Source organism: Haemorhous mexicanus, chromosome 5 (genome assembly GCF_027477595.1).
Source record: "Haemorhous mexicanus isolate bHaeMex1 chromosome 5, bHaeMex1.pri, whole genome shotgun sequence".
Classification (NCBI taxonomy): domain Eukaryota; kingdom Metazoa; phylum Chordata; class Aves; order Passeriformes; family Fringillidae; genus Haemorhous; species Haemorhous mexicanus.
The window spans coordinates 16,667,410-16,685,197 of record NC_082345.1 but is presented as its reverse complement, the minus strand read 5'-3'; the positions used below and the strand labels follow the sequence as shown (position 1 = coordinate 16,685,197).

Sequence of the window (17,788 nt, the reverse complement as noted above, 5' to 3'; positions counted from 1 at the left end):
TTTTATGGATCATCCCATTTTCCTTATTTAAAAAGAGAGAAAACAACCCCATGGCATTCAGGAAGCTTGTACTGATGGCTGTCATCCTTAGCCTGCCCCTTAAAGAAACCAGATTTTTGAGGATTTGAGCAGGAGGCAATGTCTGGAGCAGCACAGGAATGCAGAAGCCTAAAGGAATGAAAGGAATTTTGAAAACTCTGCTAGAAGCCCAGTCTTTGGACTTTGAAGTTTAGGGCATGAGAGAGAGGTATTTGGCAGTGGGGTGCCCATTTGAAATGAATCATTCCTAATCTTACCTCAAATCAGGGTCACTTGGCTGAAATTTAGCTATTTTATGTGCAAGCTGCAAAAAATTCTGCTGCCTGCCATAGCATATATGTTGTATGGGTAGTAATTACTTAAGCTAGTTTGCAGCAATTAGGATGTGCTTGAGAAAAAGTACAATTATAAAATTGTGTAACTGTTCTAAACCTTGCTTCCAGCTTTGCAAACATGCAGCGCATTCTCCCTCGCAATGAGGAACATGAAGGAATATTTGAGGCTATTTCAGGCTGGTCTGCAGGACCCTGCTTTGTTTCACTGACTGGAGCATAGGCTGGAGAAATAAACTTGGGAAAATCCAGTTGCTCTGGAAGTGAGGCAGAAGGGAGAGCAGGGTTGCACAGCAAGAAGTGATGCTCATACCATGCTGGCCTGCTGCTCAGGAGAACCCCAGCTGGTTTGGGTTCCTTACTTAAATTTGATCAAAGAAATGTTGTGACTGGGTTCTCACAGTTTCTTTACAGTTGCTTGAATTTCCTGGTTTGTCTTGGCCATTGCAAAGGTGAGGAGATGAGATGAAGGGTCTGTCTTTAAGGCTGTAGCATCCTGCTGCCTTCAGTGTTTTTCTGTTTAAAACAATTTAAAACAATACCAGCAAGGAACAAGGTTATTAAGTTTACATGTAGTTTAATACATTTAGCTGAATGCACATGCAGTTCTTCCAAGTGGGAAGGCACAAATTGTTAAAAAGAGCTTGTCTTAAACGTTTTCAGAGTACAATGGCCAGAAGACAAATATCTGATGGCTGTAATGGGACATATCATAGCAGAAAAGCATTGTGCCTAGTGGTAAATATGAAAGATTCAGGCCACAATCATCCCTGTCACTGTTAGGAACACCTTTCTGGAAACTGTTAGTGTGTGGCTGGATTTCTTCCTATGAACATAAGGAAGTTTGAGTCCCTGCTTTCTTCTGGTAATGGTTACAATACTGTTGTCATTTAACATATAATACTGGAATATGGCACTTAGCACTTTTCAATCAAGACTTTCTTTTAGTTTGCTATAAAACCCAATCAGGCATACACCCCTTTGTGGCTCGCTTAGTAAAGTTGTATTTGTTTTGTCAACTTGTAAATACCAAAGTTAGGGCTGAAGTAGTTCAGCTAATAATAAACCAAGGCCATAACTTTATATAAAAAATTATTGTGAAAAAAAAAGATAGTTTTGGCTGAAAACTGCTTATTCAGATATTTTCTTGTTGCGATTGTCCTTCCAGATCCGATAATTGAGTGCAGAAGCCAAGGTTAGCCATGCTAAATAAGGAATCATCAAATAGGCTGCTGCTTTGTTGATGTTGTACCAGGAAGCAGTGGTAGCTGTTGCTGTACCAGTTGTAAGCAGGAGAGTCACCAACCCCTGAAACACAGAAGGTGGTTAGTTTTACTCTGGCACCTATTCCATCCCTCTGTGTTACATCCTTATCAGAAAAGCAGCCAGCAGAAAAAGATGATAGATTTCTGCTGAGTTACAAACCACTTTAAGTCATAAAACCATACAAGAAAGGGCATTACACCTGGGAGCAGAGAGGAAGAATTGAGTTTCTTTCACCCATACCCTCTTTAGTGGGCAGTGAGATACTTCCAATAGTAAGTTGGAGCAAGCAAACCTGTCCAGTTTGTTCATGTCACCTGAAGAGATGAGGTGTGAACAAATCTGGTGGATTGCAGTCTTTCTCTGTTACACCATTGCATGTACTGCTATTTTATTTTTTATATTACCAATTCTTATTTTTGAGAATTGAGTGGTTTCTCTTCAGAGAGCTGCAGAAAGTTAGCCTTTTCTAAAAGGGTTATTGATCACCTAAATAATGTTGTAATAAGCTGCTTATCATTGCTGTTTGCCAGAGAAACCTAGGAATTGCAAGAAGGTATAAATGTTTGTTTGATAGTCACACAAAGCTCTTACCAAAGGCTGGCAGAATCTGTAAATTGTCTTGGGTGCTGGCATGCATTAAAGAGAATTTTAGAAAAGTTCTGCAAGATGTATTTTGTACTCAGGCCCATTTTCAGGAAGAAAGTATGATGACACAAACCTTTTTATGCTAATACCTTAGTGTTCCACTTACCCATCCCATTTTGTGAGCTCCAAAAAATATTGGAGTCCATGCCCAGTTTAATGCCAGGTTCCCTGCATACAGACCCAGAGGAACCACTGACTTTTCATTGAAGCCCCCCAGTTCCTTCCACACAAGGTAGGAGCCGAATCTGCAGAAAGCAAAGGGTAAGTGTCATTCACTACACTGTTTAAAGCTACCACACATTCTTGATCTATGAAATAAGTTCAGTGCCAGGGTCTAGATTAACTTGGAAGACTGAGAGATCTAAGCCTTACTTGGCAAAGTAACTGACAGCACAGGCCTGATCAGCTGCTCTGGATAAACATGGAGAGAGAAAAATTCCAATCATGCCAGAATTCTTACTTTTAAGTGCATAGAAGCAGATAACCTACTGCATTTGTCTTTAAAAAGAATACCATGATGAAATGGAAACAAGTCTAAGATGCAAACAGCAAAGAAACCTTGTTTTGGTATTTGGACATGGTGCTTTAAAGATTTTTTAAAAATAAATCCAACCCCAGTTTTTAAGTAGATGAAATGAATGGCATTGAGTGGGATCCCAAAGCACAGTTCAGTATGGGGAGCAGGAAGAACCCTTTGGTCACCTTCATTACTTTCACAGGGACTAAACAACGCAGCTTTGCTATTTTGGCAGTTTGATTGCAGAGAATAATGAAAACAATAAAGTTGGGGCAGGGCAAGCATTAGAAACTTCCATTTCCTAAGTGATTTCCAAAGCACAGCGTGGACTTCAACTTGTTCATACACCTGGTTTCAACTTCAGACCAATACTGTGGTGTACAAATCCAAGAAGCTAAGTGTCAAGAAAGACAGGTAAGCTTATTAAATCTTGCTGTTAGTTATTTGTTGCTTTCCATATATTTAAGAGATTCTGGATGAATGAAATGTCTTGGTCATTCAAGGAATGTGTGTGCATGATGGATTAGAGAAGGCTGGTAGTAAGTATGATCTTTCCACTGGGCTGGATGTATGATACATAAGCAAGACCATCCACCTTAGGATACACTGATTCTGCTATTACCAAAATAAGATAAAAAACTGTCACAATCTGGACTTTAAGATGTTTAACCTGCTACCCGGATTTGTGGTGAGGAATACAGACACAGGGTTACAGATTGTGCAATCAACTTGAAGGAAGTTAGGAAAGCCACCCAGCTCTTTTCTCCTTGATAAAAAGCATGTTTTTATTCACGGGTCAGTAATGATCTCATTCAAATGTTAACTCTTCAAATACACAAGTATTCCACTTAAATAAGTTTAAAAGTACAGTCTGTATGAGGAAAAGGAATAGAGAAGTCTGGTGGGGAGGAACAGGACATGGGGCTATAAAAATTACACAGCTTTTCCGGAAAGAAAATGAAACCAAAATGAGAGAACATGGGAGTGCCAGTCTAGCGTTCAGTTTCATCCATTGCATTATTGAGCTCTGTTAGAACAGTTCTATCCTAATTTCCCCCTCCCCTTTTTTTTAAATTTTCTTAAAACTACTGAAGGATATACTTAGAAGAAATCCCAGTGCTGCCTTGCTCTGCTGTTTCCAGCTTGGCAGGTCTTCCCCTCAGAATGAATGAGGAAAACAAATTAATGGCAGCTTTTCAAGCTGCTGCTTTTGATGTGGGTACTTCTGCATACAAAATGTCCTATCAAACCCACACATAACTCCCAAAACAAGTTTTTACCTGTTAAAGAGGCAGGTTGACACAGTTTCTTAAAAACATAAAGCCACAGGAGTACAGTCATATCCTCTGGTCCAGTATTATATACCAGATGCAACTTTGAGATCAGGCTAGTGCCTTAATACAATGTGAAAAACATACCCCATAGATGTATAGAGAGTTCCCCAAACAGGAGCAAACATCCAGTTAGGTGGACACCAGGATGGTTTCTGTAGAGTTTGATACCATGTTGGGATTTCCCTTTTGGTTATATTGCTTCCTAAAAATCCTCCTGCATGTGGCAGGAGTGTGAAACCTACTGCTGGGGCCCAGGCTGGTACCACTTCCATTGAGACAGTGAACCTGAAAAAAACCCAAACACTGATTGGCAGAGAACTTTTAAAATGCAACTGCAAAAGTTTCCATTTCTAACAGATTTTAAAAATAGGCATGTCAGATCTGATCCACAGCCTAGTGTTGACACTGAGAGAGACTGCAGCTGAAATGAATGGATCTTGTACCATAATCTTACCTGTACCTGTAAAGGAACTTGTCCCTGGGGAGGGGGGGAGCCAGAGGGAAGTGGGGCCTTTACTTCTCTCTCAGCTGAATGCATGAAGATTACTGAATTTTACCTACAGAAATATCCTCACTAATAAGTATGGCAGAGGAATAAGGCAGTTTGATGTTATATGAACTGCACTTAAGTGTGTATTTCTGTATTCACCAAAAAGCCCACTCCCTCAATGAAGTGGTAGAGCCAAGGAAGAAAAGAGCATGTGCTTTCCTGTGCTCAAGCAAAATAACGTGAGATGATGTCTGCAGGATGCTCAGTGGGAGCCAGAGGGATGTGACAGTAGCAGACACTTGAGACAGGGAGGACAATGAAAAGGTAAGTACCTAACTGATGTTTTGCTAGACAAGGAAAGTGATCTGGATACATGGGGAATGCAGCTTTGGCTCCTTCATGAAGCATTCAATCAGTTGCAGCAATTGTTGCTGCCAAGCCCATTAAATTTGCCTACAGAAGTAGGGCTAAGTAATGCTTTGCTCTGCTGGGCCATGCTGCTTTAGTTAGGGTATGGGCAGCAGGAAAACCAGCAAGCACAGGAGGACAAAGTTTCATTGCAGATTTTCTGGCCAGAGGCCAAATGTTACAAGAAGAGCTGTGCTTAGTTTACTGAAATGTAAACATTAGAGCAACAATAAAAAAAGGGCAGAACTGAAACATGTTTTTTCAAATATATGGTAGGCAAATATACCCAATTCCTGTTCATCTGTGATGCAGGAGAGAGATTATGAGAGACTGCAGCAGTGGGGAAAGAACAACTGCAGAAGGCCCAGGAGAGAAAATAAAGTTTTAGATCAATGAGCATTTCAGATGCTTGTCAGAGAAAAGTGACATATTGATACTGTCTTGGCTGTTGTGTTTCCCTGGATTTCAAAGCTTCTATTGCTTTAGTCATGACTGCTGGGATGAGGAGGCAGGGAGTGGGTAAGAGAAAATCCTACTTGTGACAGATTTGCTTAAACCAATAGGAAATGGCACAGATGGGGTTGCACTGTCGCAGCTCTGACCTGGTGAATTTCCGTTTGGAGATCAGGGTAAGCTTGGGCAGCAAGAAAGTTCTTGCATTATGGTTTTTGTCCCTGCATTCAGGGCTCTGCCCACACAGATTTAATGTGATATTTCAGTGGCTGGGACCACAATGCAGTTTGCATGGGATCAAGAGAAATCCTGATGACAGAAGCAGAGCAGAGTTTTGAAGGCAAACTGAGCATGGAGGGACTGGTAAGGCACACAGGATGAGAAAGGTTGAGAGGGGTAAACATGAAGGGGCAGGTAAGCCTGGGCTGTGGGCTTGGGGGAAGCCAGCAATGAATAGAAATATACACAAAAAAGGCAGCAGACAAAGCCATCAGAGACACAAGTCAAGGTCAAAAACCAAACAAAAGATTGAATGGGTGAAAAGAGCCAAGCAGGGAAGAATTCAGAACTGAGGCTGGGGAGAAGGAGGAAGGGGAGGACAATGTGGTACTCTGCTGTGATAGGATCAATTGGGTCTTGGGTGGAGGATGGACAAGGGAGGGAGGAAAAATCAGCAGGGCTCACTGCTGCCATACTTCTGCCTAGTGGATTCCACTTATGAGGAAGCATCTTAAGAGGAGCAGAGGAGTTCTCCTGTTCTGCATGAAGATCTGTGCTGCTATTTCCCAAGGAAGCAAGCTGCCAGCTGCCATTTGCACTACTGTCATCCCCACTGACAGTGTGAAAGGCTCTGCTTTTACTGGGATGTGAAGCAAGTGCAGGAGCAACAAGGTGTGATGGGAACAAGAACTCCGAGCACAATGATTCTTTTTGGCTGCCTTCAGATGAGTTAATTCCCAAAGGTTAAGTTAGAAATTGAAAGTTAATAAGATCTCACTATTTTTTTAACCTTTTTGCTTAGCCTACAGGGAGGCCAGGCTTAGCTCTCTACATATGCTGTGATATGAGCAACTCCAGAGTAGTTGCCAAATATTATTTTTTCAAAAGTGATAAGCACGAACCCAAAGGGCTTTATGCTTTATTTGGATGTTAACAATATAAAGATGGTCTCCTCACAGCAATCAGCAACAGGCTTTTTCAGGGGTTCTGTCAACTTCCTCCCAGGGAACAAAGTCTGAAGGTGTTCTGTAAGCTGAAAGTGCTAAATACTATAAAATTGAAACAATACTGCTCTGTGGCAGTCATTAGTGAATAAATTTTGTGCCCATGCATGTTGGAGGAAGAACACTGAAATAATTCTTAAGAGAAGGAAAGCCAGACAGGCAAATAGAAACAGGGAAGGTGCAAAGCAAAGAAAAGAGAGAAGTGAAGCCACTCATGCACAGCAAAGGGGAGGAAATAGAAATTAAGAGATTGAACATACTGTCTGGAATTGAATTTTGGTGTTTCAGTCTTTTAACGACTATTGTTATTTATTAATTATGTGCTGTATTTTCCAGTCGTATCTCTCAGGATTTCCCAAGCATAGCAAAATACTCTATCTTGCAAGGAGGAGGAGGAATGAAACCATGCAGCAAGGTGTCCTGGCAGCAAGACCACAGCTGTCCATCAGCAGTGGGAGTTCCTGTGTTTTCATTCCCAAGAAATTAAATACTGGTATCAACTTTACATAAAAAAGCACAGGTAACTCAGAAAACAGCATGGGAAAAGCCACATCTGTCTGTGTCTGGTTACCTGATGTAGGTCTTTAGCAAGAGAATGAGTGAAAGGCAAGATGCACTGGAGAGTCTGTGCACTGGCCAGTGCTGCAGTCTTTGTTTACCTGTGTAAGAGCTGTGCAATGTTTACAGAACACACTGTACAATTTCTAAAAGTAATGTGAGCACAGAGGTTCATCAGCCCTGCCTTCCTTTCAGTGTACAGCTGATGATCTGAAATGAATCAGTGAGAACTTGACCACCACAGACTTGCTAACACAGCCCCACTGGCTGTGTTAGCAAGTCTATGGTGAGTCAATGTGCAGCAGCATTACTCAACTAGAAATAATAACTACTTTCCCAATCATATCCCAGCTCCAGGGTGAGTTGCACAATATTCTTGCACCCTCATTTTCATACTGAAGAATGCTGGACATCTGTGACTGATAACTGCAGTGTATCCAGCAGATGTCTGCCTCTAAGAACCATCAAGGTTGGAAATATTTTCTTCTCACACACACTTACCTTGTTTATTTCTTTTCCACTTCTTATCTTTGCCCTGCAATATATTCCTCATCATGCTGCCCCTTTTCTGTTTAGCCCTAGTGTGGCTTCAGGCAGCTCCAGCAGAGCAGTGAGGGCTTCTTTGCTCTACATACATGTTAGAATAACTATTCTAAGTATTCAAAATATCTGACTTACCCAAAGTTAGCTCCAGCTACATAAAGTAAAAGGAGAAATAAAGGGGAAAAAAAATGCAGTAGTTAAACTTGCTGCCTAATGGGCTTCTCTCTGCTGTTTTTCTATGGTGGTATAACATGAAGAAAAAACTAGCCAAAGCTTTCTGTATCCTCTTTCTGGAAAAAACACTGTGCACCCAAAGAAAGGGATGGGCTGCTCTGTAGGTGGGATTAGATATATCATGACAGAGCAGCTGGGTTGCTTCAGCCTGATGAAAAATGAACTGAAACACTTCTTTGCCTTGAGGAGGTCTATGAAAGACAGGTGCCTTTCCCTCCTTGGGGCATTTTTTTAGCAGGAAGAAGGAAGGCAGGAAAGTAAAACTGCTTTCATCCCATTTTTAGACCCCTGTGCTGATAAAACTTCTGATTAGTTCCATTCATGTGCAGCTTGGGGCTGGCTACCTAGTCACTTGGGGCTTAAAAATCACATTAAAAATACAAACAAAAATCTTCCAGCAGGGCTGAATCACCCGGACAGCCCTGTGCCTGGGTGATTTAGCCCTGCACCAAACCCAGTGCCCAGTGTTTGGAGATGGACTGACAAAGCTGGGACTATACCATGGAAGGGGGCCCCAAGACACATCCTCTCCCTCTCAGCCTCTACCATACTTTTTTTTAAGGGCAAATAAGGTTCTGCCCAGGTCTGAGAGGCAGCATGCAAATTTTCCCCAGGAAGAAGGCTTCTTCCCAAGATAGCTGTCTGAAAAATTAAAGACAACATACGTAATTTATATTGATAAACTATTTATGTGTGTTGTGGATTTAATTCCTGGGAAGCTGAAACACTAAAATCAAATTTATATCACAGCCTATGACAAAAAAATACAGCTACTACAAAAAAAAAAAAAAAAAAAAAAAAAAGAAGCAGGCTATCTAATCTCAAGTACTAGAGACATTTCAAACAATAAATGTTATAGGATATAAATAGAATATAAATATCTCATAAGTGTATAATAGATGTGCATAATATGTATTTAGAATTTTTAAAAATACGGTATTTATTGAAGACTATAATGCAAGGTGTACAGATGGAAACAAAAAATCTCACTCCCCAGTGAGATTTCAACATGGCAGAGCACAAGCTGTGCAAATAAATCTATGATTTATTAACATACAGGGAACTGAAATGCATACTGGAGCAAGATTTTTGCTGGGAGAATTTGCCATTTACTCTCAATCTCTTCTCATTGATGCTTATGTTACAGGTAGAGGCAGCCACGGGCTGGGATATGGTCACATATATATCATGTATCTCCTATGTTACTGTCCACACATTTCAGCTAACTTTAGCAGCTGACTTCCAGATATTTTACCTGAAGGCTGACACAAATGGAAGAAATCATCTTACAAAATAGCACAAAGAATAGAAAAGTGAGAAAATTAAAAAGTCAACATAATTTCCTGCAATTATGACACACTTTCCTTCTCCCAAGCCATACTTACAGTCTGTTTTACTGAGCTGCTCTGTGATACTGTTTCACAATCTTACTTCATGCAAAGTCGTTACACAATTGCAACACCGACACGCCAGCTTTCGCTTTTAAAAAAATAATATTAGCGTTGAAAGCTCAAATTATATCACAGTGCATTTTTGGCTTTGATTTATAAGTATCACTCAAAAACTCGGAATTGAAAACCAAAGCCCTTTCTTTCACCCTTACAGAAACGTTCCTCGGCGACACTGAAGGAAGATACCTTTAGTTAAACAGCAGCGTGAAAACTTCTCCCGAGCGCCGAGAGCGAATGTGCCCGGTGTGCGCGGCAGAGCCGCCGGCCCGGTGGGACCAGAGGAACAGGTTCTGTCCTTTTGCGGTGCGCGCACAGCTGTCAGCCATCGAAAAGCTCGTGTGCCGGATCGAAATTAAGAGCAAGCTTCCTAGCTTGGTGGTTTGGTTTATTCATTTTAAAGCACTTTCCATGCTAAATGCCGGCACGGAAAAGCCATGAGTGTTTGCCCAAGTCCTGTCCGCCCCTGAACGGGGCCCGCCGCGCCCGTCTCCATCCGGCACCGCAGGTCCCGTCCTGCCCGGGGGATCCCGGCTGGCTGGCACGGGGCTGTCGCCAGCAGCAGGGAGCGGGATCGCTCCCTCAACCCTCTCCGCCGACCCGCGGGGCAGGGTCCCGGCGGCGGCAGCGCTCCGGGAGCGCCGGGACCCGGGCGGGGGCGGACGGCCCCTCCGGCGAGCAGCCGGGCCCCGCTGCGGGGCTGCACCGCCCCTCGGGCCCCCCGTCCCGTCCCACCCCGAGCCGTGCCGCGGGCAGCGCCGGCTTTACCTCCTCCTGTGCCGCGCTGCTGTTGCCGCAGTTGGCGCCTGCTCTGCCCGGGCAGCCAAGCGCCTCCCCCGGGGCCGGCCGGCCAGGCTCCCCCACCCCGGGGCGGGCTCTCTGCGCTGGGCGGGCGGAGGCGCCTGGCGCGGGCCGGGCCCAGGGCGGCGCGCGGGGCTGAGGGTGGCGAACGCCGAGGCGATCCGACCGGTCTTCCTTTGCTCCCTCCCTCCCCCCCTCCCCTCCCTTTCCGTCCCCTTTGCCGGCGCCCGGCTCGGCAGCGGCTTTAGGCGGGGGCCGCCCCGTTCCCGTGGCAACGCCCGTTCCCGGGCGGCGGCCATGGGCGGCTGGGCCGCGGCGCCATGGCGGCTTGGTGGCTGCAGCGGGCGCGGCGGCCTCCGCGGCGCTGCGCGGCGGTGGGGCAGCTCCCGCCCCGGCGCTGGGGACCAGGCGGCGACCCTGAGCGACCTCCTCCAGAGCTCGGTGGAGGCCGAGGAACCGGGCGCGGCGGCGGCGAGGCGGGAGCGGCGGTGCCCCCGGGAGGGCACGGTGCTGCTCTTCCCGGGGCAGGGCAGCCAGTTCGTGGGCATGTGCCGCGGGCTGCAGCAGTACCCCGGCGTGCGGGACATGTACCGCCTGGCCGAGAAGGTGCTGGGCTACGACCTGCTCTCCCTCTGCCTGGAGGGGCCGCGGGACGCGCTGGACCGCACCCAGCACTGCCAGCCCGCCGTGTTCGTCGCCTCCCTGGCCGCCGTGGAGAAGCTCAACCACCTGCAGCCTGAAGTGAGGGGGCGCGGGGGGTCGGCGTGGCTGCGCCTCGGGCCTGCCCGCGGTGCGGCTGAGGCGGTCCTCGGCTCTGTGTCCCCGCAGGTCGTGGAGCGCTGCGTGGCGGCCGCCGGCTACAGCGTGGGGGAGTTCGCGGCGCTGGTCTTCGCTGGAGCCCTGGGCTTTGCCGAAGGTGCCTGGGGGACGTGCGGAACTGCCTGCTAGGATCTCCCGGCCCGGGCCCGTGCTGTTTTCAAAGCGTTGCCTGTTATCACTGTGTCCTTCCCGCTTTTTATTTTTAATTAGAGGAGAAATTTTACTTTCTACTTCGACTGTTCGCTTTAACGTGTGTAGAACGGCATTAAAAGAATTGACGTTTCACGACGAGTGAAAACTGCCCTTTCTTGCGTGCAGGTGCCCGCGCTCACATTTACGCAGCATCTCTCTTTCTCTCCGTAGCGCTGTACGCGGTGAAAGTGCGCGCCGAAGCCATGCAAAGGGCGTCGGAAGCTGTCCCCAGTGGAATGCTCTCGGTTGTCGGCCGGCGAGAGGCAAATTACAAATTTGCCTGTCTGGAAGCCCGTAAACACTGTGAATCGCTGGGTATAGAGAACCCCGTGTGCACAGTTTCAAACTATTTGTTTCCAGACAGCAGAGTCATTGCAGGACACTTACAGGTATTGCTTCAGAGTAACTATTCCTTCCGTTGAACTGGACATTTCACTTTTTAAAAACTCTTACTTTGCGCTTCTGTGTGGGTGTTATGTATGGCCTTAGTTTGTCCAAACAGAAGTATTTGATCTGTGGGGTTTTTTTTTCCTGTATGTGTTCAGTTGTGTAGGGAAAGGAATCCCTTTATCACAGTAAGTCTGTTGAGGTGATTCTTGTGGGGTGACTGAGAAAACCTTTGTTGTGCAAGACTTACTTCTTTCTCTCTTTTGTAGGCTTTGGAGTTTTTGCAGGAGAATGCCCGAAAATATTATTTTAAACGTACAAAAATGCTTCCAGTCAGTGGGGCTTTTCATACCAGTCTTATGGAACCAGCAGTAGAGCCACTGGCTGAAGTTCTAAAATCGATTGAAATCCAGAAACCACTGCTCTGTGTGTATTCCAATGTCGATGGCAAAAAGTACATGCACTCAAAGCACATTCAGAAGCTGTTAGTGAAGCAGGTGGTGTCACCTGTTCTGTGGGAGCAGACCATGCACTCAGTGTATGAAAGAAGGCAAGGAACAGAATTTCCTTACACGTATGAAGTGGGGCCCGGGAATCAACTAGGAGCCATTCTCAAACAATGTAATTTAAAGGCCTGGAAACAATATAAACACGTAGATGCTCTGGAAGATGAGGAAGCAGCGGAGACCTAAATAACCTTTTGAGAAAAATCCACACAACTCAGTTTTTTTTCTGATTTAAAACTTTGTGCTCCCAAAAGAGGAAGTCTTAAACATTCATGGCTTCTCATGATGTAAAGAGCACTCACTATGTGCATAATTGCAATGAACATTTTTCTTTGAGTTACTCAGGTGTGGAAAGGGGAGAGCAAAGTTTGGCTCTTCCATCTGTGTCGGGACTGCAAAGCTGTCAACTAACAGGCCAAGTATCACTGTTTGGTCTCAATCCTGCAAGCAACTTTCCCTCTTGGGTGTTTTTTCTTTTTTTTTCTTCTTTTTGTTAGGTTGTTTTTTGGGGGAGTTTTTTCTATGTCGATTCAGGTTCCAGTTGGTAGCCTTGGCTATCTGGTGCAGGGATCTGCAGGAATACAGGGGTTGTTGGCTTCAGGTTGTAGAGGGCTCTGCTATGGGCTGGAGGGTGCATTTAGAGGAGCCGTTTGTTGGGAAGGCTTTCAGTGTTCTGATGTTCTGTTTTCTTACTCAGCTGGCTTGTGGGGTGTTCATTTATGTAAAGTTCTCAGGTAGCAGCTGAGTGAAGCAGATGATGTTACTAGAAACATTATTTTCTTAAGGTTAAACTATAAATAAACTGAAGCTTTTCTCGCTATTTTAATGCTTTGGGGTGCATCATTATTGGCTCTGTCCACATGTGGATGGAAGTTCCTTCCAGTTGTCCAATGTCACACTGGTTGTGCTAAGGTAGACAAGAAATATTCACTGGGAAAAAAAGCTTTACAAAAATATTATGTACATTTCCTGGCAGCAGGAAATGATGAGCTGAAGAGCAGCAGGTTGTCCCAAACCCTTCTGGAAGGAGCTTCCTATTACCCAGTTTATATTTTTTATTTTGGTATTTTAATGCTGTATTTAACAGATATATAGAAAAAAAATTAGAATATATTACTTAAATCAAATGACAGCATCTTCAATAATGTATTATGAAATGCAGGAGAACTTCCAATTACAGTACCAACCATTCTGTAACTTCACATTTATGACAGGGAGAGTGAATTAAAAACACTGGCCCTTATTATCGTTGCTAAGTGGGCTGTATTATTAAACAGTTCTTTTGTGGACTGCAGCTGGCAGCTGTGCCTGCCCTCACAGTACAAATTCCACTTTCAGCATGTGTAAACGTTAACAATTAGTAAAGTACTGAAGAGTTTTTCTGCTTCACCATTCGACTGCTGGAGGCTGATGATTAAAGGTTGGAAAAATTATAAACAAAATTATTTCAGTGAAGGTTCCTGTGTTACAGGTAAGGTGTTAACTATTCAGAAAAGCATACCAAAATCTTCAATTAGAATTATTGGTGAGAATATTGCAACTAAATCCCATTCATATTATTAAACACTGGATTGTCCTGTGTTAGAAGTTTGACCACACCTTGTACGAGCAAGTGCAATGTTGGTAACTTTCAAAACCAGCTTTTATGATAGTTGAAACTGAGGATGGTATGTTGGTGGCACTAATTTTAGTGCCTTCAAAGTTCTGGACTTTCTTTTTAATTATTTAACCTTTCTAAGGAAATGCTGGAGACCTGTTTTCTATTTGTAGTGTTCTTGCCATAATTTTTTTCCTTTTTTTTTCCCCCCTCATTTCACTTTGTTGTTCACTTTGCTTGGAATCAAAGCTCTTTGGGAAATCCATGCTAGAAATCTCTTGTTTGCAAACCACTGACAACCTTTGCATTTTTGTCAGCTGAAGAAAGCTGAAGGGAAATCTGTATCATAAGAGCATTCCAATGCTGTGGGTCTTGTTTAATTAGTGCGAAGGACCTGTCACCACTGTTGGGTGTTTGCTTTTTTTCTGTGCAGTGGGTGAGCCGAGGCTGCTCCTCAGTGAGCTTTGTGTCTCCAAAACCAGAAGCCAGAGGGAATCATGCTCTTGTGCTGATGTTGCAATTCCTAGGAGCAGAGGAAGTGTGATGGAGGTGTTTGTACCTCTGTATAAAGAGTGTTCAGGGCTTGATTTTGTGTGGTGCCCGTCAGCACAGCCTCACCTCATGTGCACTGTAACATTGCCTGTGCCTGGGCAGAAAGTGCCCAAGTAATTACAAATCCTGGATCTCAGAGCATTTTTTTAATGCTCTTGCTCCTCTATCCCCTCTGCTTCTGAAAACTGAATGTTTGAGAGGTGAGAAACCAGTGTGGCTCCTTTGCCTATGAGCAAGCATAACAGGATGTGGAAGAAAATCAAGTGCTGCAAATGCTGTCACATATCAGGAAGTGTGCAGTGAAAAAAACAGAATTAACGTTGGGTCCCCTGAGTCACTGTGGGGCTGTGACTAAAGGATTAACTAACTGTGCTCCACAGGTGAAACAGGAGCCTGGCACCGACTGCTCCCTGCTCCTCCAGTTAGTGCTGATTGCTGTGGCGTTGGCTGCCATTTTCTTTGTGTTTCACTGGTTTCTTTGCTGGGATTGAATTTTGTATTCCTTGAGACTCTGTTTTGCTCCATGCATGCTGGATGATGAAATAACCCTCTCTTGTGATTCAACACAAGAGTGGGAAAAAGCAGAGTCACCCCACACAGCTCTTGGATAAAATAGGCAGTGAAGAGTCTCCTGTTCATCATTGCTCCCCTGTGCGTAAAGGTTATCTAGAAATAATCATTTGATAGTATTAAATTGATTCAGTTGGGAAGAGTCAATTTTTTCACAGCTGGTACTTTTATTACATACGAATAGTTCATTTATTAGATCCCTCCTGATGTTAAATTTTACCCTTTACTAAATAATAATTTTAACATATTTTTCTATCACACTGCTATTCTAGAGCTCAATAGAGCAGTCAATTCACTGATGAAACTTTAGTCTGTTTTTTTGGCTATGTGGGCCAGCTTCTGGCCTGTGTGTGACTCCAGTTCCAGGTGTGTGAACTGTGCTTTTCTAGAAAAAACCTGCTGCTGAAGGGCACATCAGCTTGAGAGCATTTTGGAAAAATGTGACACTGAAATTGCTGCTGCTGCTGCTGCTGCTTGAATTTCTGGGGTATGCTGGAGCCATCATCCTTTGTATTCCTTCTTTGCCTGCTTTCCTTTTGCTCTGTATCTCAAGTCATTCAAAGATATTTCAAAATCCTTTGCATGAAACAGTCAAATGAAATAGTCTAGTGAAGCTTCATTTTTTTTTTCCCAGAAACATTTTTTGAGATGGGCAGTTAGCATCATAATGGGATTTAGGCACCATTCATTAAAGAGGAAGCATGTTTCTCAACATGCTTAAATTTGGCTTGATTTGGCATTGTCTTCACTAAAGAGGGGTTTAAATTCCTTGTCTGATTTAAAGCAGAGACTCGAACTTGAAACTCCAACTTCTCTGATGAGTGCTTAGATCACAAATCCATCGAAAATTGCATTTTCCTGTTTTAAAAATACACTAAGGGTAGGAGTTGCTTGTCTGGGCAAAAAGCATGCATCCCCTGCGCTGAGGGGAATATCCAAACCACAGAGCTGCACTTTCGTTTTCTCTCACTGGGAGAGTCTATAGCTGCATACTGAAAACCGGTTTCAACAGCAAAAAGAGAAGACCCACTGAGATATAGAGAGAATAACCAGGTACAAATGGGAGATGTTGAGAGAGGAAAAACTCAGGGTGCCCTACTGGCTACCCATGGATTCCAGGAGGGTGACACCTCGGCCATCTCCATCCTGTAAGTTGTACTCATGTTCCCCTCAGGCGTCTGTTCCCCCCAAGCTGTGCCTCGCAGAAAGACATGCACCCTCTGAGAAATTCCCTTCTCAGAATCCATCAATTCTTGGGCTTTTGTTCTGGGCAGCTCCTAGTTTAACTCTGAAAAGAGCCAGAAGATACTGCCATTAATGTGTGATAGCAGACTCTTTGAAAATAAAGCAGACAACACTGCAAAAGGTTTGAAGCAACAATTTAATTTTAAAAAAGTATCATGGTTTTAATCTTTACTATTGCTTTAACAGTGTTCAAATTTAAAGGATGGCCAGCATGCCTTCAGTTTTCTTCACATCCAGAATCTCTTTAACAAACTCATTTATAGGAAATAGACATTTATATTGCATTAAAATAAACACAAAAAAGACAGACTTTCTAATTGCCTGGAGTCACATTTCAAAACTAGCAAGTCAGGCAGTTATCCAGCAACAACCTCCTTATTTTAAAAGTTTTTTCTTTAAAAAAGATATGAAACAGCAGTGACCCAGCACTCGCCTAGGTTTAAATATTGAAGAGATTTTTATCAGTGTAAATCTGAAAAACAAACCAGCTGCCACCACTGGGGAATTAGTGATGTTGGTCAGTGTCCAGCAATGACCTCCTGTGGTAATTCTGTGTGCTAATTCTACAGTCCATAATTCATGGCCCACCAAAAGGCAGCAACAAGCAAGGCTGCAGGCACCAGCTTCTGGCAGAGGCACCTGACAGGAAGCCTGCAAGTCTGTGGGAAGAAAGGGGTTGGTAATTAGAAATAACAAGCAAAAAAAAGAAGGTGCAAGGAAACTTTTAAAAAGAGTGCCCATGTGGGAGGTCAGTGTGGGCCCGAGAGCATGGTCTGGTTCTGCTGCAGAAATGCAGAGGGGGGTCAAATTTACTGGGGGCTCCAGCCAGTAAAGAATCCTCCTCTCTTCCCTGGGTAAGTACTGCTGGCAGCAGCTATGCTCATCTCCCCAGGGAGACCTTTCCAACATCTGATAGTGGCAGGTGCCTCCCCTGTGAACAGAACTCTGTGAGTTGTGTGGGATTTGGGTAATCTTTAAATGAGAAATTTCAGCCTATAGAGAAAAAAATCCAGGGCACTGAGGGCGTACCAACAAACTAAGGGATAAAGCCCAGCCTGAAGCCACATGATACACTTCGCTCCCTGACATTACAAGGGAGTCAGGTGTTCTGTTCCCTACGTGCCAACAAAAAGGTGGGAGAAAAGGGAGAGAGTGTACCCAGCCTCCATAGCCAGTGATCCGCTTTGTCCAGTTACTGTTCATATCTCCACAGCTTCTTATAACACTTTTAATAACATTCCATGTCTGGAAAACACTGATAGCAACCCTGATGATTTAAACAAAACAAAGAAAGCATGAGGATATAACATTTACTCTAAAAATGGCAAATAAAATAGCAATGTTTAAGAAACAAAAACCAACAAAACAAAACCCAAACAAAAACCTTTAGTATATTCTTTCCTAAAAGTGATTGTGTACATGGATTTTTCTCTAAATATTTAGGAAGAAGACCTTTGAAATCTAAAGATAATTTAGGTTCAGAATTAAGTGATAAAGTGACAATCTTTGTGATTGTTTCAAACTTAGAAGAGCGTAACCCAATGAGAGATGTTTATGTCTGATGAATCAGGACAGCAGTACAAGACTAACACAGCAATGCCACAGGCTCCCTCTGGAATGTGAATCCAG

The 17,788-nt window shown here is 44.0% G+C and overlaps 2 protein-coding genes across 4 annotated transcripts; one reads left to right on the top strand and one right to left on the bottom strand.

The window, feature by feature from the left end:
* Positions 1 to 928: 928 nt before the first annotated feature.
* On the bottom strand, positions 929 to 10,406 carry TSPO (translocator protein). Of its 3 annotated transcripts, XM_059846139.1 has the most exons (5): positions 10,259 to 10,370; positions 9,428 to 9,521; positions 4,218 to 4,418; positions 2,389 to 2,527; positions 929 to 1,679 (listed from the first exon to the last, which is right to left on the bottom strand). In XM_059846139.1, exons 3-5 carry the CDS (start codon positions 4,403 to 4,405, stop codon positions 1,503 to 1,505), a joined length of 504 nt encoding a protein of 167 aa, XP_059702122.1. In that variant the 5' UTR covers positions 4,406 to 4,418; positions 9,428 to 9,521; positions 10,259 to 10,370; the 3' UTR covers positions 929 to 1,502. The 3 variants fall into 3 exon arrangements, with proteins under 3 accessions (XP_059702122.1, XP_059702123.1, XP_059702121.1); XM_059846140.1 differs by lacking the exon at positions 9,428 to 9,521 and having other exon boundaries at positions 10,259 to 10,406; XM_059846138.1 differs by lacking the exons at positions 9,428 to 9,521; positions 10,259 to 10,370 and adding an exon at positions 9,680 to 10,152.
* A 131-nt stretch (positions 10,407 to 10,537) lies between these two features.
* Positions 10,538 to 13,015, top strand: MCAT (malonyl-CoA-acyl carrier protein transacylase). The gene is made up of 4 exons (XM_059846137.1): positions 10,538 to 11,032; positions 11,120 to 11,207; positions 11,474 to 11,691; positions 11,959 to 13,015. Exons 1-4 carry the CDS (start codon positions 10,589 to 10,591, stop codon positions 12,379 to 12,381), a joined length of 1,173 nt encoding a protein of 390 aa, XP_059702120.1. The 5' UTR covers positions 10,538 to 10,588; the 3' UTR covers positions 12,382 to 13,015.
* Positions 13,016 to 17,788: the final 4,773 nt, after the last annotated feature.

What these genes read in the sequence shown, in the direction of transcription:
- TSPO (XM_059846140.1), bottom strand. Translation starts at nt 4,405, where the DNA reads ATGGAAGTGGTACCAGCCTGGGCCCCAGCAGTAGGTTTCACACTCCTG. An exon ending in ACTCTCTATACATCTATGGG is followed by an intron (nt 2,528 to 4,217) that starts GTATGTTTTTCA and finishes TGCTTTCTGCAG; the next exon opens with ATTCGGCTCCTACCTTGTGT. An exon ending in GAGCTCACAAAATGGGATGG is followed by an intron (nt 1,680 to 2,388) that starts GTAAGTGGAACA and finishes TCTGTGTTTCAG; the next exon opens with GGGTTGGTGACTCTCCTGCT.
- MCAT (XM_059846137.1), top strand. Translation starts at nt 10,589, where the DNA reads ATGGGCGGCTGGGCCGCGGCGCCATGGCGGCTTGGTGGCTGCAGCGGG. An exon ending in TCAACCACCTGCAGCCTGAA is followed by an intron (nt 11,033 to 11,119) that starts GTGAGGGGGCGC and finishes GTGTCCCCGCAG; the next exon opens with GTCGTGGAGCGCTGCGTGGC. An exon ending in AGCCCTGGGCTTTGCCGAAG is followed by an intron (nt 11,208 to 11,473) that starts GTGCCTGGGGGA and finishes TTCTCTCCGTAG; the next exon opens with CGCTGTACGCGGTGAAAGTG.